The sequence below is a fragment of the Psittacula echo genome, assembly GCF_963264785.1.
Source record: "Psittacula echo genome assembly, chromosome: Z".
Taxonomy (NCBI): domain Eukaryota; kingdom Metazoa; phylum Chordata; class Aves; order Psittaciformes; family Psittacidae; genus Psittacula; species Psittacula echo.
This window is the reverse complement of record NC_137742.1, coordinates 11730194-11753353: the sequence shown is the minus strand read 5'-3', so window position 1 is coordinate 11753353 and position 23160 is coordinate 11730194. Positions and strand designations below refer to the sequence as shown.

At 41.7% G+C, this 23160-nt stretch overlaps 1 protein-coding gene across 1 annotated transcript in view; it reads right to left on the bottom strand.

Moving 5' to 3' along the window:
• The window catches only part of LOC308231703 (protein unc-13 homolog B-like), a gene marked incomplete at both ends in the record, with an annotated part of 214278 nt that overhangs the window by 130147 nt on the left and 60971 nt on the right, over nucleotides 1–23160 (bottom strand). The window contains 3 exons of the mRNA XM_080637365.1: nucleotides 1410–1727; nucleotides 14025–14150; nucleotides 16587–16809. Of these exons, the coding sequence (XP_080493491.1) occupies nucleotides 1410–1727; nucleotides 14025–14150; nucleotides 16587–16809 (667 nt within the window). The remainder of the gene's footprint in view (nucleotides 1–1409; nucleotides 1728–14024; nucleotides 14151–16586; nucleotides 16810–23160) is intronic.

Below are 23160 nucleotides of genomic sequence, written 5' to 3'. Positions count from 1 at the left end.
CCCTTTCTCTCTCCTCCTCTTTCCTATAGCATTTCAAGGGGGCATGTGCATTTGGCAGCAGTGCTCCTGCTCCATCTGACTGCCCCACAGCACACTTTAAACTCCATAACCTCATCACACATTGGGCTTTTGGTTGCACTCCTTTTATATGTTACTGAGATGTAAATCACTGAAACAAAGATCTTTCAGTCTGCAAAGCACGCAGCCCTGCTAACAGTATAAAAAAAAGCATAGCTGACGGCATCATGCATCCATGCTGCACAACTAGCTCAGATGCAACTCCAAGGTTCAACATTCAGAGCTCAGTTCCATGCATACTCCATGGAGACAGTAAAGCATTGCCAGCGAGTGGAGAGAAAGGGAGCCAATAATGCTCTGGAACCAAGTTAGATGCCTAAATTAGCCTGAAACAGACTATGTGAATAACCTTCCCTGTGAACAAATATAGGCCAACAGTTCTGGGACCAGACTCCTGCTGCTCTGTAAGGAGAAGAGGAAAGTGAGACAGAGTTTAAACAGTTCAACACTTTTGCTAGTCTTGTTTCCCTTTTTTCGTTTTAAGTGTAAGGGTTGCCTACACATGAACTGTTGTAGTTAATTCTCTCATATAAGTACAGTCACATCAGATGTACCCTCCAAAGGGTGGAGATAGAAAGACATCTTTCTGTGGATCTCACTGAAACAGATAAAAATATCATACCTATATACATATACCATCTTTACTCTATGCAATGACTTGATTACCTCAAGGAAAAAAAAGTCACTCCCAAAGTTAAGTAGAGAAATTCAAAATTCCTGTCAAAAAAAAAGCTCATTACAACGCACATTACAACTTTTGAACTTTTTGAATTACAACTTCTTTTTACTCATTACAACTTCTGAAGCCTGTTTTCAATATTGCTGACAACTTGGAAAGCCCAAGTGCAAGGACAGGGCAAGCTGCCACAGTGAGTCAAAGGAACGTGTCTATTCGTAATGTAATTCTACAACCTGCACCTACATGAACACTAAGTCTAATTGTGGTAGCCTACTACATAAGAAAGGAATTAGTGCAGCTCTAACCATGACTACAAGTAGTTCTTGGTTGCTCACACATAAGCCTGACCACAAATGAGCAATACAAGCAGCTATTTGGGCAGACTACATTCATGAAACCAGAAATGGAAAATACAGCACATGAGCTTCAAGGCACTAGCAGGCTTTCCTCTTTACATACAGAGAAAACACAGTTTAAGCTTACTCAATGTCTCATACATACCTGGTCCTGCACATAAACATGCTTCACAGATCAGCAACATCAAGTTAGTTTTTGGAGAAGGCTAAAAGTAAGTAACTTCCCCAGGAAACGGCAGAGAGAGGTATCCTCTTTGAATTAGTTGAAAAGAACTTATTAACATAGTTTCACTTACCTCACATGGGCTCCTGCATCAACATCCTTGGGCTTCTCAAGTTCCACAGCTACAGAACGGTCTGCACGTTTCTCCTCTGTCTCATAGATTTTCTCCTCCTCTCCTTTGCCATGGGGTTCCCCTTGCTCCCTGTGCCATGCCTGACCATCCCTCTGGTAGCTGCCTGAACTGTGGTAGGAATGATTCGAGACTCTTTCTTGGTGATCATCTTCTTGCTCAGAGCCATGGGCACTTTCATGGGAATGGTCCAGCTCACTGAGATGAGAGCTTCCCTGGCTGACATTACAAGAGGAGCCATATCTACTACTGCCAGCAGGACTACGAAAGAATAAGAAAGTCCATCAGAAAAAAAACAGTGGCTTGGGGAAACACAAAGCAATCTGCACATCTAACAAATGGAGTGGAACACTAAATATTACTGAAAAGATGTGTTATAAAGTCAAATTTATCCATTACGCTCCCTGAACTAGATCCAGACTTCTGAACCTCAAACCTTGGGTAGGCAGAAATACTTCATACACAGCCTACCAGTATACAGACCACGTATGTCAGTGGTCTTTTTTTCATTAACTAACTACTACTTCACCCTTCATCAGCTAGAAACTGCCAGTGAAGATATTCTAATAACCAGACAGGAATAAGAATGGAAACATAGCAATTCAGAGTGGAAGTGTTTTTGTCTTCTGCAGATTCACTGCAGCTAAGTTCTTTACCCTAACCATTTTAAGCTATTATTGAGAAGTACAGTTAACTTAAAGTTAACTTTACGTGTATATATATATGTTTATGATAAAATCTATTTCAGTCAAAATCAAGGTTGTCAAGACTATCAACTTAAAACGTTTTACAGAAGTCGAGCAATGTAGGAAGCTACAAGTGTGGCTCCAATAAAGCTTTTTGAAGAATTCACCACAGAGGCATGAGCTCTGTATTTCAAGACACCACTTCCAGGACTGAATTCCTAGAATCCTCAGACAAAATACAGTGGATCAAAATTTCTCATGCAGTCAGGAAAACTACAGCAAAGAATTAAGTAGCACTAATGTTTCTCTCACTTGCACACTTAGGAGAATTTCAAGCCAGATAGGAAGTTTTGGAAGTGCAGTGTTGCAATTGTATAACCACAGGCACATTTTTCACTTCTTGTATCATGCATAGATATGTTTAGCAAGTCACTGCTTTGATTTTTGAGGGCAATTGTAACTTAACACATGCAAAAGACCGAATACAGACTGATGGAACACTAGTGACTTCCTTTAGTGACTTTCCTAGCTGCATGAAAAAACCTTTGCACAGATTTTAGGAAGAGAAAGCATTAGAATACCTTCACTGGTATCTCTGAAAATGTTTTAAGATCTTCAATAATGTGAAATGAACCTAATTAGCTGTGTAATATGTCACCAGTAAATCAAATTTCTCTCTAAAATTAAAAGCTTTTACCTTGCATTTTGGGAAAAAAAAAAAATCCTCATTCCGTCCAATACATTCTACATACTGTTACTTATTTCTTAGCAAATGCAACATAATTATCACTAAACAAGAAAGCAAAGTGATTGTATTAAGCAGAATTAACACACAAGGAATGTAACTTCAGAAAGGCCAATGAAATTAGCACTAGAAGCATCTCATTCAGCATGAGAAAAGCATTCTCACACCCAGTGTGAGAACATGGGAAATTCAATTACATTTACAGAAAAGAGAGTGGAAAGAGGTGAGAAAATGGTCTAAAGGCCTATATGTAACTAGTGACTGCAGTTTGCCACATCCTCAGTGACAGATATTAATATTGCTACAAACACTTGACAACAAACAGCGGATGGAACTGGCTACAAACATCAGGCACCAAGGTATCTACTGCAGCTGTATTGCATTATAAATGGTGAAAAACTTGGAACCATTTATTATGCTTCATTTGTAACTAGCCTTTTCTCATACAGTTGTTCCACACTATTCAGATCTGCAGCCTGTGTGCTAGGATGAAGCATTGCTCCCTCAGGAGCAGAATCAAGCTCAGTTTCTTTCCGTTCAGGCTCAGCTGGAGCATGCTCTTCTGCCTGATCTTCTTTCTGCAGTTCACCTGAAATCACATTCTGATGGTCTTCTGACTCTTTATCAATCTTCTCCCTCAGCTCTTTGTTGGATGTATCATCAACAGCGCTTGCACCAGATGGTTCTTCAGAAAGTTCATTGTCTACAGCATCAGGCTGATTTGAAGACAAGTTTATTTCTGTATTTGCACCAGTCAGTTGATCTGAGACTGCAGATTCTGAGTTTTCATCTGAACTGACTGTTCCTAACACCCTGTCATCTGGTTTTGACAAAGCCTGTGGTGGTATATGTGGTTCCCTTTTGGCAGAGGTCTCCCTGTTGTCTTTTTGCCAGGGAAAGGAGAAATCTAGCTTTTTCCCAAATACTGCTCCTTGGGCACTCTCTGGTTTACCCACCTTTTCTTCACTACCTCCTTCAAAGAGAGTAGAAGAAAGTTTCTTAAAGCTGGACATGAGGCCCTGATCTGCCCCTGCTTTATTAACTGAAGGTGGCTGCTGAGAGAAGAATGACCCAAATGGCTTTCCACTATCAGCAGACGACATAAAGCTGAATTTTGGCAAACTGGCCATGCTTGGTATTTCAAACACTGGTTTATTACTGTTTGCATCTGGAGGAACACTATTAGGTTTCTTCAAGTCACATTTGGAAGCAGTGCCTTTTGCAGGCACCTCATCAGCTGCTGAATGTTCAGCAGCTTGCTGTTCTACCTCACTTGTCTTCTCTTCATTCAGCTGGAGCACATGAACACTGGGCTCATCAGCTGGGGCTGGGGGTTCTCTACCATTACTACGGATCATGTCCTGCTGATCAATGCCAGCATTGGCCTGATCCCCTGTAACAACAGGCTTGGACTCAAGCGTAGCACTCTCATGCAATTGGGAAAGGTTTGTGTCTTCCCCATTAGCTGGGGCTTCCATTTCCACTGCAAGCTCCTCAGTAGAGCCAGTCTGAAGGATGTCAGTAGCTGTGCTGTTTGTAGGAGGAGCCTGTTCCTCGGTTACGTGTGAAGATCCCACATTAAGCTGGCACAGATCTCCATCAGTCTGGTCAGTGGCCTCAGCCTGCACTGTATCAATGGCATTACTGAAATCAGACTGGCATGGCTTAGTATCTACCACCTCAGAGGGCTGTGCATCATTGTCCAACTCCATAACCTCAAGGGACTGATTTTCACTAGACACTGCTGTTTCTGGAGCGATCATCAAAGGTTCCTCGTTACAGGTTTCAGAGTTCCTGTTTTCCCCAGTTTCTGTTTTCACAGGAGACTCTTTTGTGGAGTTCTCTTCTGTTGAAACAGGTAATACATCCTGCTTCAGAGAGCTCATGACATCTCTTTTAGACTCTCTGGCTGCAGCTGTGTTTTCTGTTTCTCTAGAGTCTTTTGCTGGAACAGGCGCAGTGACATCTTTCGCACTACTGCTTTGAGGTTTAGGGGTGGATTTTGGAGGCACCTCTTTTGGAGATTCTTTTGGACCTTTGAAGATGCCAAAGAGATCATTTGTGAAAGCTGGTGTTGGGCCACTTGGGAGGGATGAGAAACCAAAGAAAGAGGAGCTTTTCTTCTGTGCAGTGGGAGGTGCGGTAGCTTGAGGCTGGGAAAAGAAACCAGATAATGTTTTGGGTGGTTTCATTTTTGTCATAAAACTTGAAAACATTTCAACTGAAGAATCCAGTACTGATTTATCACTCTCAGATTCCTTAGGTTTGTTTTGCAAATTAGATGCCTCCGCCATTTTAGAAGGAGACGGTGGCTCTTGTGCTCGTTGTGACCCTTCACCAAGAGTTTGTTCAGGTAATTTACATTCTGGCAACTCATGCTGTACGCATACTTCTTCAGAGATCATTTCATTTTTAATGTCACTCACACTATTTAAGTCATTTAGACTCTGGGAATCTATTTTGTCCCCTGAGGCCGTGCTATAATCCTCCTTTTCAGAAGTTTCTTCTTTTGAAGAATAAGGCTCTTCTTTAACAACAGGAAATGCAACACTGTCCATTTTCCCTGTGCTATCCGAAGTATCTTCTTCTAAAGAAATAGCCTGTTGGCCCTGAGAGCCCTCCTGCACACTGGGAGTCTGAAGGCAAGGACCAGAGGCAGCTACATTGCTTACTGCAGTGTCATCAGTCTGTGGAAGCTTCTCTAAGTCACTCTCTTCAGCTACCTCAGCAACACTTTCTACAATTTCCACTGCCAGCATTTCTAATTTATTTTCTTGGATCATTTCTGGGATCGTTTGTTTGCCAGTCACTGCTGCAATAATATCAACTTCTTCTTTATTGTTTGCTTCCTGTTGCCTGGCAGAACTGCTAATTTTGACACTAGAGTCGGTAGCAATATTTTGCTTCACATATGGCTTGGAGTTCACTGGCTTAGCTGGTTTTGTATTATTCTCCTGTCTTGGAGCAGCTTGTGGTTTCTCATCCAAAAAGGATGTCAAATTGAAGAAGCTAAAGCTAGTACTTCTTTGAGGTATGCTCTTCTCAGCAGTTGGACCGCTGGAGAAGAAGGAGGGCAGATGAAACAGCCCCTCTGTTTCCTGCTGCTTCCCACTAGCAGGAGCAGGTGGTGAAGGCTTTGCCTCATCTGATCCCGTGAAGAAGGAGAATATGCTCCTACTGGCTGGCTGTGCTGGCTGTGATTTCGAAGCAGTGATACCAGAAAAGCTGAATGGCAAACTGAAGCCTGACTCTTTACATGCTTCATCTGACTTTGGTTTTGCCTGAGTAACTGGGCCTCCTGAACGATCTCCTCCTCCCTGTTGCTTTGGTGTCACCGTGGGTACGCTGCTTTGCTGCGCAGCTGACTGACTCAGCTGGCCAATTTTGGGGTGTACACCCACTGCCTTCTGTGAAATGTTCCCGGGAAGCACTTTTTTACTCTCAGGAGACTCCTCCTCAGCTTTTCTGCTTCGTTGTTCCATTTGCACCCCAGGGCTAGGAGAAACCTGCCTATCCATGCCCTCTGTTCTCACCCCTTCCTTCAGGGTGGAGGACAGGCATGGCATGCTGGCACTCTGAAGACCCCCAGACTTCTCCTTCTGTTGTCTCGACTCAGTTCTGCTACCAGTTTTTGGAAGAGTACTTGAGGTTGGTTGAGCAGGCACAGGCTCTGCTTTGAAGAGATCTCCAAGGGATCCAAATAAGGATGAGAAGTTGGAGGTTTCCTTCTGTTCTGGCTGTACCATCTTTTCTGGTTTATCACTTTGACTTTTTCCCAAATCTGGTGACGGCTGTGGGGCTTTGCTTACTTGTGTTTTAAAGAAGTCAAAAAATCCAGAAGCCTGTGGTTTGTTGGCAGTGGAGCTTGCAGGAGAATCTTCTCCAAGGCTGAACAACTTCAGAGCGCTCTTAAATAACGTCTCCTCAGGCTCAGTGGTTGGCTGGCTCTGATTTGGCTGTGACTGACTCGATTCATTAATACTTGCATGCCCTTCAAGATGCTTGGAAGCTGGTGTTGCTTTAACAGGTCTCTCTTCTCGTATGGGCCCGCCATCTGGAACAGTTTGGCTCAGCAGAGAAGGAGATTTAGTTAATCCCTTTTTTTTAACACGGAGGTTTTCATTCTGATTTAAGTCTGGCTTTTCATTTCTAGCAGCCTCCAAATTAAGTTCTGATGAAATATTTCTTCTCGGTTCTGACGTAACAGCAAACTTCTGCCTTGCTTGTGCCTCCTCTAATTTCCTATTTGGTGCAAGCGATAAAACATCAGTTTTATTTTCAGATGATACTGACTGTGTGTCTGTTCTTTTCAAGGCAGAACCTCCTGATGTCTCAGGGTCAGGACCTGAAGACTTTCCAATTAGTCCACCCAAAGCGGAAAATAAAGAGCTAACTTTGCTCACTGGTGTTTTCTTATCTTCCTCAGTCTTTTTTGCTTCTGCTACACTTTCATTAGATGCCACAGTTTCTTCAGTTTTAGGAGCAGACTGAAACAGATGGAAACCAAAGAATCCTGATGACCCACTCCCTGTAGTTGTCACAGGGACAGCCTTATCTGATTCCTTAGTGTGAACTTCCTTACTCAGTGATTTATTTAAAGCTGCTCTGGAATGTGTTCGGAGATCAAGGGTTAGCGGAGATTCCTCTGAATAATTCAGGGTTTCCTTTTCAGGTCTAAAATCTACTTTGAGTTTTTGAAGTTTATAACCTGAGAAGTCTAAGGGCTGCTCTCTCTGATAATAAATGGACTCTTCAAACATTTGTGAAAAGGTCTCCAAATTCATGTTCATTAGCTGATCGCTCCTCTTCAAAGCTACTGACAGGTCCAGGGGCTTATTTGTTGTATAATCACCAAAAGACTCCTCTTCAGCAAACCAAAACAGCTCATCTTCACTGCCAAGAGGGACTTTAAAACCACAAACAGCAATCGTGTTGTCTTCTAGCACAGTACTTGGAATGGAATCTATCTGAAAATTATAATCCCAGTAGTCCGGATAGGAATATGCTTCAGGAGCACATACATAGACATATTGTCCAGTGGGATCAGTGAGTAGTGAATACACATACTGGTTATCACTGTACATGTAATATCCACAGTCACCATCTTCTGATGGCCACCATATACCCTGCTCAAGCATCATCAGCCACTCCTGATACTCCTGGCTATAAGATGAGTACATAAAGCTCTCATCCATACTTAAAGTCTCTTGGTCAATTAGAGTCCACATAGTTCCATCACAGCCAGAGGAATAGCTTAAATCCATGGGCAACTCTTCTAATGAGTAACTGCCATCTCTTTCAAATGGTGAAAAGTTATGGCAACTGTCATTGACAGAATCAGCAGTCCATGCATCATTTTCTCCTGAACAAATATCTCGAAACATTAACTGGTCAAATGACTCATAGGACGTCACACTTAAATCTAAACTTTGTCCATCAAAATTGGCATTAGTCTGCCAATCCATCACATTTGCATTCCCATCCTTCTTACAGAGATTCACTACCGCATCATTTTCAGGCCAGTCCAAGAACTGAGGGGGCAGAACAGAGTTCTGGTTTAACACATAGTAAACTGGTACTGCTATTTCATGAGTGCCAGCCAGCTCCCCTACTTCATATTCCCATTCAAAGCTAGAATGCCTTCTTGTTTCTTGATAAGCCGAGTACTGCTCCGTACAGTTATAGCTTTTATTAGTCAAATAGAGAAATTCATTTGATCCTTTGTTTAAAAGAGTTGGGAAAACTCTAGATATTTCATCCTGATAAGGGATATGCCTACCATTTACAGGCTTTCCAGATAAGTCCTGTGCCTTGTCTTGAAGATTTAGAGCATCAGGGAGCACAGGATGCCCACAGTGGGGAACATGGGGCTCAGGTGTTTTATTCACTCTTGCACTGGACTGGTGGTCAGTCTTTTCGGAAGATTCCACTGTTTTTACATTATCCAGTTTCTCCTTTGGTTTGGGCAGGAGATTTTTCAAGAAGCTGGAAGATTCTTGCTTTTCTCCAGTGCTGCTTTGAGTGTCAGAAGCCATTCCTGAGTTGCTGGGTTTTGTCTCTGAGCTAAGATCTTCACCTCTATCGAAAAGCTTCATGAAGCCTAGAGGGTTTGTTTTCACCTTCTCTTGCTTACATTCAGACAAGTTTTCACTTGAAGCAAATTTAAGTAAGCCAGAAAATAATCCAGCAGAAGTGTTTTTCTGGCCATCACTCTCACTTTTAGCAGCCAAGTCTTGATTACTGTCTGTGTTTTCACTGGAAGGAATGTGAAGAAACCCAGAAAGAAAACCTGGTGTGCGCTTCTTCTGCACGTCATCTGCACTTGCAGCTTTTGGTCCTCTGGCTGAAAAGGTGGATTCAACTGAGCTGTCCTTTAAGTCTGGTACATTTAGTTCTTCTCTCATCAATCCTCCCTTCACATTTCTATGTTCTTCCTGAGTACCTTTAGTTATCTGCTGCTCTCCTGAAGCCTTGAAGGTAGCAGAGGCACTCTCCTGGTGGTTTTTAATATTTATTTGGGCACTAGATAGGTTTCCTTTAGTCACGTTTTTTGTTTGTACAAGTTCCTCCTTATGGTCTGATAAATCTGGAACAGAGCTAGATTTTAATGAAATGGCATTTTCTGAATTACTGTTTCTGTCTTCATGCAAAGCAATGCTGCTAGGATTCTGATTACTTCTTTGGTCCTGTGAAGGTGCTAGATTTTCTGCAGAAGAAAATTTAAATAGTGAAGGAATAAAGCCTCCTTTATCATTCCTATGTTCCTGCTTTTCCGAAAAACCCAACCCACTGAGAAAAGCAAGTTTCCCAGCGAAAGGAAATGAGTGTTCATCTGATGAACTATTTTGTCTTACATCCTCCTCAGACTTATGGCCTTTAAAATGCCCAGACGTACTTCCTTTCTGCCCTTGATCTGCAGAAGGAAGCAACAACTGACTGAAAGACTTTTTGAGTGGACTGAAAAAGCTTTCAGCTGCTGTGCTCTGATCTTGAGGCTGTGAATTAGGTTCCACATTATCTCTGCTTTGCTTGTTTCCTGGTCCATGACCTGTAGCATGCTGATCCCCTAAGCAATTTTCAGGAGGCTGCTCCCTGGCAGTGAGTGCACCCCCTTTCACAGTGGCATCTGGCTGGTTTGTAACATGATGCAAATCTGATTGCTTCTGTGGCACATCCTGTTGCTTGGGAGCCAAAAGACCATCAAAATTGGCTTTCAGACTGAAAGAACTGACTGAGTTTGTGAGCCTGCCAAAGATAGAAGACACAGAAGTGCTATTTGCATTCACCTCTGCCTCGCTTCTAGTCTCACTTGTCCGTGTCTCTGGAATGATGCTGCTGGTCTTGGCTGCCATCTCTTCAGATGGTTTCTCGCTTCTGTTTGCCTCATCAACATTCACAGCACGGCTGTCCTCTTTGGTGTGTTCCGCTTTTATGACTTCTTGTTTTGGCACTTCCTTCTCGGAGAAGATCTTCAAAGGACTGAACATGCCTAGAACAGAATTCACAACCGAATGTTTGTTCTGCTGGCTGCCGGTGGTTGTTCCTTGTGGTTGCCGGAGATCACGTGGTGTGGAAGCCTTACTGTCCACCTCAGTGGTTTCTGGCTTGCTGGGGTTTATGTTCTGGGGTTTTTTATCACCACTCACCTGGGATGGTAGCAAAGAGTGAATGGAGAACTTGGTGTCAGCTTTATTATCTGCTGTCACTCCAGAAGATGAACTCTCGCTTTTGTACTTACCAGGAAAAACATTTGAGATTCCACTTCCTGATGAGTTTCTGCTTTCCGTTTTCTCTGGGGTGGCAGAAACAAGCTTTTCAACAGAGGCTGTAAGCTGTTTCGTGCTTGACCCCACCTTTTCAGTGAAAGAGCTGAATAGGGAATTCACCGTATTTTTCACACCTGACAAGTCTGGGAGAGATTCAGATTTGACCTTGGTACTCTCCTCTGCAGCAGGATGCTTGGTCTCTTCAGAGTTCCTACCCTCTACTGAATTATCTGCATTATCCTGCTTCACTGACATGTTCTCAACATTTTTCCTGGTCTCTGTCAACGTACCAAATTTGTTGATTTCTTCCTCCTTTTCAGCCAAGTATTCTGAAACTGATTCTACTAGACACTGTAGCTCATCCATTGTGTCTATGTACTCCTCACTGGGCTCTTCAACAGGAGAGAGTGTTAAGTCTTGCACAGGATGACCATGCTTGCTCCCTTTAGCCTTGTGTTTTTTATAACAGCTAGTTTTCAACTGGGAGCCCAAATCTGCAGGGTAATTAACAGTGAAGTTTCTCAAATGGCTGATATCAGAATCAGACCATGTTTGTGAAAGTGAAGCCAGTTCCTCTATTTCATCATCTGAAACAGGTGAGTACTGGAACTCATCAGAAGCACTGCTGTCAAATTCCTCAAGGATATCCACAGGCACAAAAGTGTTATCTGGCATGCCTACGACTTGCATGTCATCACTGTTACTGAGGTGAAGTGAGCCCTCATGGTTCACTCCCTGCTTGTTCAGCAACCTGCCACTTTTAACCATGAAGCCGTTTTTGTATGGACGCAGGACGGGATAAGCAGGCAACTGCTCCTTACTTTCAGAGCTACCAGTATATTTCCCAGTTCTATCATATACTGGGAAATCATCACTAGGTTCAGAACTAGTTGTCACACCATTGAAATAAACCATTTTCTCCCCAGGAAACTGCAGACCTTCATTACTTCGCAGGCTTATTTGTTCACCCTCTTCAAAATGGTATCGCAGCTTCTTTTTCCTTCTCCTATCTATTGTGTCATATTCCTGAGGATACCTAGGGACATCTACAGACCCTGACTCCACACACACATTTTGGCAGCACCTTGATCTTTCACAGTGGTTGAAATTTTCTCTTTTTGAGAGAGTTGGCATCTTTTTTGCTTTTGTTTCCTGCCAACTTCTATTTTTATGACTCTTTTCTAGGAATTCCTCTATTAGCAGTTTTCCTAGTTCTTCATAGTTACTCTCCTGTTCTTCTCCATCTTCGCAGTCAAATGGAATGATCCTGACTCTTTCTTTTCTAGCTAGAGATTCTTGTCTAAGATGAGAAATAAATAGGGTAGGAGGGAAAGGAAGAAAGGCAGAAAAGGGAAGAAAAAAAAAAAAAGGAAAGGAAAAATAACATTTTTTTAAAAAATATCTAGAAAGGACAGAAAAAAAATAGTAATGAGAAACCATGCATTAAATAAGGAAAAACTAAAATCAGAAACATCCAGAGATAACAAACTGCAAACCTGCCTATCTACCACCATTACATTTCAATCAAACAGTCAAAAAAAAGCAGCATGGGTTATGATATTCCACCAGCTAGAGCTGCACAAAATTTAGAAATGCCTGTTTGAAGCAGAAGAGCTTTTTGTGATCAAGTGAGGGCACACAGCCTTGGCTGTATCAGTACTCTGCTGTTGCTTTTTTAGGCACGCTGAAAAAAGTCACTTATTACAGTAACAGGACTACTTTGAGATATAGAGCCCACGCACAACGTTCCACTATGCTATGCATGCATTTTGGTCACTCTAGGCTGCAGAATTTGCTTTATCAGTATTCATAAAGCACACAGCACTTTGTTTCTCCTACGGGTGGCTACAGAGCAGAGACTCAGGAGTCACTGGACTCCAGGGAAGTGGGGATAGGGGACAAAATGCAAACTGTGCACAGCAGCAACATGACGAGTTCCAGCTATGCCACACTTCAAGTGTTCGAAAAACACGTACATGAGTCCCTTAGTGACATGGTTTAGTGGTGGACTTGGCAGGCCTGAGATAAAGGCTGGACTTGATGGTCTTAAAGGTCTTTTCCAACCTGGTTGATTCTATGATTCTCTGCTGGGAGGGCTCTTGCTGTAGCTAACGCCCTCAGGGGGCTCCTAACAACACAAAATGAAGATCCTCAGGGCTGTTACTGATCAGAAGGCAGAACAAAAGATTGGCTATGGATATTTGTCCATTATAAGCCTCAGGTGCTTTTCAGGATCTATACTTCCCACATAGAACACATCTAAGCACATTCAGCAATCTACACTTGTCCACTGTGGGAGAATTAATTAAAGCAGCTAATGTTTTGCTATCAAATGATCTGAAGCTTCATAGAAACCCAAGTAAATGACCCTGGGGATTCTGGGATTAGTTCCCAGATGCTGATCAGAAGGATTATCTCAATTGTTCAACCACATGAAAGCTAGTAGCCAGAAAGCTTCTTTTCTAGATAAGTCTCACAAGAAGAGCTCCTGCCAGCTGCATAAAAATAAACAGGTAGAAAGTGAATGTAAAAAAATCCAAGTGCTCATCTGAAAGATGCGTTGCAGCTTTGTCTCACATCGTTCATTGCTGAGAACTAAGGAGCATGAGGGCACACATGGCCTCACCCCATGAAAGTTGGGCAAGAGAAGGGAAAGGGCAAAAGGCATGTGGATATTGTATGGATGCTGCTAATACAAGAGTCTTCACCTTGAGAGGTACCTGGGGCACCCCAATTTAAGATACTGATGGGATAGCCCTGAAAGAGAAATAGCTCACTGCATTTTCAGTACTGCTGCTTTAGTACTTCATTTCCACCAGTATTAGCTAATTTACACTAATTGGAAAGATACTCATTACTTTAAACGAGCCCTGTTGTACACAGTTTAGAATGCTTACTACACTTCTTGCGTGCAACTTCAGGCTGGTAATTGAAATAATTTTCTTGAAGAAGCTAATGAAATTTAAAAGACTCCCAGAGCCACTATAGTTACTGGATCGAGCCCTTCCAAATCTCTGCTGCAAGCGATGGGAGCTCCATGAATGCCTGAAGAGCCATTAACTGTAAATGCTGAATCAAAAATTGACTAATTTAGGCATAAAGGAAATTACTTTTCTTCCTAATTGAGCACCTCCCCCACCTTGTTTCCCCTGCTATTTACTAGAAATGAAGTGATGACAAGAAGTCCAACACCAGAGAGGAGAAAAAGATGACAACATCAGCCTGGCATTAAACTACCACAGATCTGAAACAGAGCCAAGGCAAACAGCAAGTTGAGTATCAGCTGAAACGTATCACAAGATCACTTCACAACAGCAACAGCAAGGAGACAGGCACACAGGCTGCAAAGAGGTTAACCCACCTATCAGACCGATCTAGAGAGCGCCTGCTTCCTATCGAACACTGGCGGCTTGTCATTTGACTAGACTCAGATGTGGACTCTAGGTCAGTTCGGCCACTCACAGTGGAATCTATGCTATCATATCGCCTTGGAAGTACATAGAGCAAGAGCAGGGAGACATGGAGGACACATGGTTACACAAAATTAACATTGCAAAGAAAAGTTAGTGCTTTAAAACAAAAAATCCAAGGGGAAGATGTCTGCTATTCCAAAACCAAACTGGCTGTTGGCAGCAAAGCATACTCCAGGGATAAATAAGAAAAATGGTTGTTATCCTTAGGAGAGGGGGGAATAAAATATACGCACTTCTACCAAAAGAACACAATCATATGTAGCAGCTAATAACGATCAGAACTTTTCCAGCCAAACTCAAATGTTTTAACAAAAAAAAAAAACAACCCATGTTTAGTACACCCAGTTTCAATTGAAGCATTTCGGCATAAGTCAACTTTTTGTCCAATTCAAGAAAGGTTCTAGCAGAACCTTGTCTGTTTCCTCTTGGTTTGCCCAGGACAGCCTCCTACGAGCTGTCATTTCCTCAGCAATTACCAACTGCAGCCTGCCAGGATCACTGATTTCATCAAGTCCTGCCTGGTCCACAGCACTTAGAGCTGCTAGGAGAGAAAGGCAAACACAATTTGGTTGTGCAGTACTGAGTGTTTTGAAAATATTTAAGATCCTCCCACATGCTTCTTTTCAGCCAGCTCTCATTAGAAATACATTTCTGATAAGAAAGAGAATCCCACGTAGCTTCTCTGGAAGGCTTATTTTCATTTTCTAAGTTTTAAGATTAAGGATGTGGCAGAAAATCTTGCTGGGCATGTGGAAAACGCACATGGGAACAGGAATGCTCATAGAATCACCATCTAGGACTTGCCTTCCTGGAGTGAAAGTAATTTTAGACCAGAGCAGACTACAGAGCTCATAGTTTTTAAGTAAATTTTATCAGTCCAGATCCTTTCATGTCAATACTTCCAGGAAATCAGAAAAATCAGAAAAAAACCCACAACAAATCCAAGCATGTTGCGTCTTAGTATTCTCTAACAATTCAAACCATACGTGCCTCTTTGGAAGGTCCTACAAACATATTTATGCATTACTTAGAGTTAAAAGTTCACCCCCTGACTCCAAGCAAGGTGAGCCATGAAAGATTATTTGTATTGTCAACACCAAGAAGTCACATAACTGTCAAAACACCCAGCCATCATTAGCTTCCCCAATACCGCTGTTGGGCTTGGCTCTTCCATGAACAAAAAGCTTCAGCTCAGCTTCCCAGGCTCTCAGTAAGATATTCAGCAATTTCACCACTGCACACCAGCAGAACAGAATAGCATGGGAAAGGGAATAATGTGCCCATATAGGATACTTAATGGACTAGGAAAAAACCGCTAAGAATGACATGCTACACTGCAGTAAATGCATTTTGTTGGCACATTTGCTCTGCTTCTTGAAATCTCAATAACAGTAACAACTTTAAGTGTTACCATTGAACTTCAGCTTTTACCATTAAAGACCATAAGGCAAAAATAGTAAAACTTAGCCCCAGTCAAGCACCCATGAGGACAACTGAACACAGGTTCAAGCTTCAGGAAACTAGATCATTCTTACCAAGGGGGATATGGCAAAACAAATCAGTCCTGCATCTCTAACTGTGATAGTGTTTAAGCAACTGCCTCTTCCTTCCACATCAAAGGCAGAAGCAGCAGCATGGCAGGTTCTACTCACCCATTATTATCAAGCCAACCAGGACCTTTTAAGGTCTTCTGCTTTCCCCTTACACTTAACTAACTCTTTATTTGGAACAATGGTTTTGTAAAGTTTCCACAGTTCCCAGCACAACCAGCTCTAGCTCACAGCCATTGATCTTGGTAAGTTAGTGCTGTAACGCTTAATACTTAAAGATGATATAAGCAGTTGTAAAACTACAGATGTATGGTCAAAAAGCTAATTTAAAGCAAGTAAACTATCTTTCATACAGCTCAAAGGAAACAAAAAGAGAAAAAAACACCACTATTCAACAGTTCTAGATGGTAACTAGGTAAGGAAATAAAAAAATAATAAAATAATTAGTTACAGACTTTCTTCTTGAATATGCTGCTTTGGCAGAGCTAATAGAAGAATAGGAGCCAATCCAGAACAAAAGACAAATCTGCCTCACATTTAGAAACTCCTAATAGGATAACTCTGCTATACTGTGTTTAACTGGCTTGGGAGGCATACCCATGCAGCGGTACCAGAGCAACCAATTACCCAGTCCTCTGGGCTTCCAAAGGTGAGGTGAAAGTATGACCAAGACTAAATGAGCTTAGTTGAGCACATCTTTAAAAGGGACTTCACTGAGCTGTCAGATCTGGAGCAACACATTTCGTAAAGGGATTTCCCTAGTTCACAGTGTTAACAAAACATGTAACAACTTCCTTTCAGAGCCCTTGAACCACCCTCCTCTGCTAGCATCGCACCTTCAGGCTCTGCTATGGCAAAAATCGATGGGAAAAGAAGAGCCACCCAGAAGACAGCACCTACCTGATGGCCACGTGCTCCTGATAATCCAGATCATAGTTCTGTAAGGAGTCAGCACAGGTTTCCCGCAAGACCCCTTGCTGCTGCAGGCGTGACGGCACAGTGAACTGGTGCACAGAGGCATTGGGCTGCACAGTTGTGTGGTACGGAGGTGGAATGCTGTTACTTGTCTCACTGCGGTAGTCACTATCTCGATCATCCACAGCGCTGTCAGCATCTTCAAAGGCTAAGAAACAAAAGCAGTTAAGGGCATGGCTCCCTCAAGTTACCTTGCTTGGGACACTGAAGCCCGCTTAGTTTTTAGTGGGCTTTTTTTAGTTTAAAGAATGACAAAACCCCCTATTTCTGCTATGGATGTGTCTCCATCTGGTAGCTGGTTATAATCTCCAGTTCTCTCAAGGATGTGCCAAGGAATTCCAGTGATCACCTCCATACACTTCCTTCCCACTTCCTATCATCGGAAGTTATCTCTCATTTGTCATTCCTAATAAGTAGATTAAGACATTTTTATTTAAAACAAGTACCCCAAACACCCAAAATGTTAGGTTCTTTGCTGCTGCCAAAATCAACATTTATATGTTGGGTGGAAAAAAAATCAACCCACAATATTCCTTTATGGAAAGGAGCATTTTCCTAGAACTTTAAAACCTTTAATCTGTAATAGTAGCTCTTCTTAACATCCTTAGCCAGTACTTTGGGCTTCTGGATTTATTTATTTTTGTTTAGTGCCTCCTTTTTTTAAGTTTTTGGGGTTTTTCTTTAATTATTAGTTTAAGTTAAGAGAAACTAATGAAAAGCACTCAGTAGGAAAATCAGAACTGGGAAAGTAGCTCTGCTTGTAACTGATTATGCTACTTCTTACATAGGAAAATTGCTACATTTAACACATGCAGAGGTACATTAGCTTAAATTTAGTAGTGAAAGACTAATGACAACCTTCACAAAGGAAAAAAGCTCCTTTCCAATGAGTCCCTCTCCCTGCAGAAACACTTCTGCTTGCTAACCCTTCAGGAAAAGAGAATGCACAGTTACAGTGAGGAAAGGTATCAAAAATGCAATATTGGTGTTTGGCTGTGCAGGATGCAAGGTTATCTTTGCAAGCTTAAAGTGAAATACACACACCATAAGGCAGCAGAGTGCACCATTAACATGCTTGAAACAAAGCGAAATAAGGATCAGCCATTATTCACTCTCTCCGCCACCAAAAGCCTGTGTAAAAAGGACAATCAAATTAAAGCCCCCTCTGGTAAGTTATTCAATGGTGTGTGTCCTACACAGCAATTCACCACAGGCTGCACAATAAAGTGAAAGTGCTGGTTTCATGCCAGATCCTTAAAGAAACCTGAATTTAACTGCAGAAATTCCAAGCAGATGGAAACCAGCACCAGGAAACACCTCTCTTCTACTGGCACTTCCCAAACCTCCAATTCAATTTTGATGTTTTTAATCCAAGGTAGAATTGTTCTTAGTGATATCCTAAGTTCCTTCCCAACTAAGATTCTATCAGTGCCCTGAAGCGGATGGAGAGTGGAAAACAACTCCAGCAGAAAATGTCTGCGAAACACAAACCACTTGAAAAAGCCTGGCTCTACCCCCTTAATCACAATCAATTCAATTTGATTGTCCATACTGAAAATGGAGTTAAGCCTCCTGCTTTTTAGTAGTTTAAATGCTGCGGAGTTCTTGTCAGTCTCTAGTCAATTGAATATAAATGAATAGCAATCATATACTGCTTTATTCAGCTGTATTAAAAGCACAATGTCCCTCAATTTAAATACAGTTCAGCACATAGAAAAAACACTCAAGATGTGCTACACAAAAATTATTTGATGTGCCAAAGGACCACCAAATTTCCTGTGGATCCAGGACAGATCTATTTGTAGATCACAAGGTACAAGCCATCTTCAGAAGGACAATGAGCTATTACTCACCTGAGCAATGTCACTGCTGAACACTTGAGTGATTACTGTCCAAGTCGCAATAATTGCTTTTATTTGGACAGAAATACTGTTTCAAAGCGCCTTCTAATGCCTCACTTCGGAGCTTGTCTGATTTTTTCTTCCCATCAGATGTAACTCTCATTTAAGGTAAAGCCTAAATAACTCTGTATGATTTAAAGTACTTCAGCTGTGGCCGCACAGTCATTATAAGAACTTACAGGAGCTTAAATTAGCCCTGATGAGTTCCAGGTTCTAGATCTGGCAGAAGACACCAGACCAACAGATTTAGGGAGAAACAATTTATCTCACCACAACACTGCAATAACGAATAAAAATCTGTAAAACAATTATCTGGGTCAGAAAACCAGTGAATGCAGTAACTCACTAACACTGGGCTAAACTCAATATCAGGGTGTGCAAAGACTTATACAATTATGGTTATGAGGAAGCAGGAAACAGCTCCTCTGGGTCAGCAACTATGCCCAGTTGATAGGCTCAAGAGACTTCAAATTCCCTAATTAGACTGTTGCAGAAGCACTATCTGGATTTGTTAGCCTCTGCACTATCAAATGAAGGTTTCCCATACGAAGCACAGAATCTCTAAGCAACATGTAAAAATAGAATCATAGAATCACAGAATGGTTAGGGTTGGAAAGGACCTTATGATAGCAGATTAGCTTAAATGCTAATCAAACATTTACAGCATATATGTTTATACAAGGTGTCATTCTTTATAAAGAATTTCTCCAGTTCTTACTGGTGTTTAGCATGAGGAAGTCTCTTAGAGGTCTCAACACAGAATGCACCCCTGATGACATGTTTAAAGGATGAAAGGCTCCAGTTACCACAAATGCCGATGAGGTAGGAACAAGTTTCTCTGATATATGCACCTATAGCATCCACAGATGTTAATACCAGGCAGAAATCCTCAACTGACTCATAAATAAAGCCCAAACAGAAACTCTGATTCACACTGAATTTCACCTACTTCATGAGCAATCTCACTTTAACAGAAGCATTCACAAATCAAGACATAGCTCAGCCTGATTAAAGGCACCAAAACCTGGCCCGTATGTGGCTTACAGCACACATTACCTTTGCAGGAAAGTATACTGTGAAATTCCTGCATATGGCGACGATCCCATTCATCAACATACTTGACACTTAAAATTTATTTAAGCAAGAGACTGACAAGAGCTTGCAGAAGCAGCTTTGGGATGCAGCATCCCTTCAAAAGGAGGGGTTAGGCATTATTACAGCCCATGTTTCAGCAAAATAACCCTAACAACACACATTGCAGTGTGTCAAATTCAAGCATTATCTTCTTCAAACAGATGATACACCAAGTCTCCCATAAGGAAAATTGCAGCTTAGCCTCAGCCTTTGAATATCAGTTAATTAATAAGAATGTACGTAACAATAAACATAAAAAGTCAATAATTGGTTTATCCCAGTCTGAGAAGTTTCACATATACCAAAGAGCTCCCAAGGGATGAAAACAGTTTCTTTGTCACTGGACCCACTGTGTAGAGAGTGGTGGGTAAGGCTGAAGGGGCAGGGCAGAAGCATGCTGTTTGTATTTAATAATTGAATATTCATGCATATAGGCAGCTTAAGAAGAAAACCCATTGGACAGTCACATCACACAGTAGGATTTTACAAAGCGCAGGGATAAATCAAGAAAGGACATAGCTTCTCTGAAGCAAACTGCCTCCTGGAAACCACGTTATTCCTTCCCAGTCCTGCCTCCAGAATTGATTACACCACTGCTGCAGGGCAGAACACATGGAGCTTTTAATACACTAACCTCAAAACCACTTTGCACAGTCCTGTCACACTAGTTCTACTGGCCACATTTAACCTCTGGCAACTTTCTTTACATCAAGCTTCAGGACAGGAAGGAAAGCTAACTGCAAAATTATCACAGATGGCTGGATGAATGCATTTTCAGAACTGGTTTTGTTGGTTTAAGGTCCCAATGCACAGCAGGAGCTCTTCTCAAGGCTGAAATCTGCTAAAATTGCCTCCTGCTTTTCTAGATGTGATGTATCATCAGCCATGGGAGCTGGGGTCCAGTCCCTAAGCTTTATCCTCCACAAAAGCAAGCAAAAACTTGGACAAAAGCACTAAGTGCAGCACACTCAGGCACTCAGGAAGAAGGAAGTTCATGTAAGGTTCTGTATCCCAAAATCCCCGCTACTTCTCTAAAACAAGTCACCGAGCTTTCCACAGCTCTTGTCTATTTGTGTAATAGTAGAAGAGAAGAAGTGTACTAACTGAAACTATGATTTCCACTTTAAGTCCAGAAGAGACCTCTGGCAGCTCCACACCAGGGTCTTTGCAACACACCTGCCTCACCCCTCATCCATTTAAACTGCTTTTCGTAATAGTTGCCAATGACTTTTCTTCTTATGTCTCAGACCCAAAAACTCCATTGTCTACCCAACCACTGGTCACTTCTGACAATCATGTGCACTTTCTGAAATCTTATAATCAAAATGCATATTAAAATCTTCCATATCTACCATAAAAATTCACAGAAATTATTTAAATGCACCTTTACACTTCATTAGTCCATCCTATTGCCCTCATCAGTTAAAAATACATTAGAAATCTGCATAATTTTTGGACAGCAAATTAGCAATATCCAGTCTTCAGTTTAAGAGCTTTCATAACGCTTTTTTCCCCGCTTGAAAATACTTTCTGCTGCTGAAAGTCAACAGCTGGACTGATGGCTTGAAGTACAAAGAACATATACCCTACTTCTTTAAGTCTTTCCCTTTCCTTAAATATAATCATGAGGTTTTCATTCATCAGGAGGACAACCTAAGGACAGCTGTCCCTCTTCTAAAGCCCCCTCTTCCCAACTAGTAAGGCTCAGCACTCCTCTTGCAAGAAGCTTTCACCAGTAAAATTTTCCGTCTACCAACATGCTGTTTCTGCTGCTTCCTTCTCAGTTGCTGTTTTAAGTTTACAATTAGAAATATATTTTTTATTACACTGTCAAGCTAATGGAGGTCACTAATAAACATCATCAGCACAGGCAGAGGCCTGCTTATCAGTATACTAACATGATTTCAAGGAGGACAGCACAGAACAGACGAAGTAGAGGTAGGGAGGGAGCTCCATGAATACACGTAACATTTAAAACAAAAACACCATACGCCAGCACCACAGATAAACAGGAGAAATAACCTCTGCACAACCCTCCTAAATCTCTGACTGACCAATGCCTAAGCACCCCAATTCCCCTTCAAACACACAAAATTTGAGAATAGAAGAAAGCTATTTAAGACACTGATCTTTGTTTTAGTACTATACAAAACTTCAGTTAGTTCTCAGTTATCACACCCGCACAATTGAGACAACCAACAATGACAGCATGAGAAGCTGGGTCAACAATGTCAATGCCCAAAGAACATGTGGTTTGATCAAAGACAGGGGAACAAGGAGAACAAAACATGTTGTGGGAGGAGAAATTGGGAAGTCACTGGTGGAAGACTTCAAAAATGCAGAACAGGTCCATGTGTGAAATGCACTGTAGCATCAGCTGGACATTAAACTTAAGTTACTTGGCTGCAGTAAGAGTGTCATTGTCTCCAAAATAGAAAAGCACCAGCAGAATCTCCTACCGCTGGCAGCAGTCACAGTGATCACTCTTTGCATGCTCAGCATATTCCTCATGTCAAACCCTGTGTGAAACCTCACTCTTGGTTTTGACACAGGAAACAGATACCTTTGTTTTTAAGATTGACTGATCGATCTTTGCAGGTCCATAGGCAGTAGAACCCAAGCACTGTATCTTGAACAGAAGCCTTGCCTGTTGGAACCTGTAGGACTTCCAACAAAGTGAACCCGTTTCGTGCACATTTTTCTGGGAAAATTAACAAAAAATTTGTGGCCTCTGCAAAAATTATCACACCAGTCTTTAGGTGCAGGCATTAGCTCTGCAGATCACAGACTGCTGTGGTGTCTGAGTTTTACCTTTCCAAGGCTGGTAAGCACTAGCTAAATCAAACCCCTATCACTTTTGCCATGGTACTCTCTCACTGGTCTAGAATAGGCTTCTAGATTTTACTTTCAGATTCTGAAACTGAAATTCTGCTTTCAGATTTACTCTTAGTTGTAGTATTTGGAATTCCTGTGATCACTTCCTGCTTACCCTTGCATCTTGGTAAAACGATTACTACTGATTCACTTACGGTTTTCAGTTATTCCAAACACTGATTTGGGCTTATATGGATATGAAGGCCAACACAAAAGATGTATACAAGCATAAAAATAGAATCAACTTTGTTGATTAAAGGAAAAATAGTCCAATTCTGCCATCTTATCCTCAAATTCCAGTAGAAGGCACAAACAACTGATTTAACACATGGCCAAAACAAAGCTGAACAGTGAAGAAATGACCAACCATCCGTACACAAATATGAAGGTTCAGTGAAAGAAAATATAATGGAACAGATTTTCTATATGCATGAATATATCCACTTTCCTTACATCAGAGCATGCTGCATCACTATAGGATCAGAAAACTTGCAAGAAATCAAACTGTTACGTACTCAGCTGCTCTCCCCATCCGAAATAACTCCAGTTGCCTGCATGTAACACAAACGGCAGCAAAGAATAGGAATGGG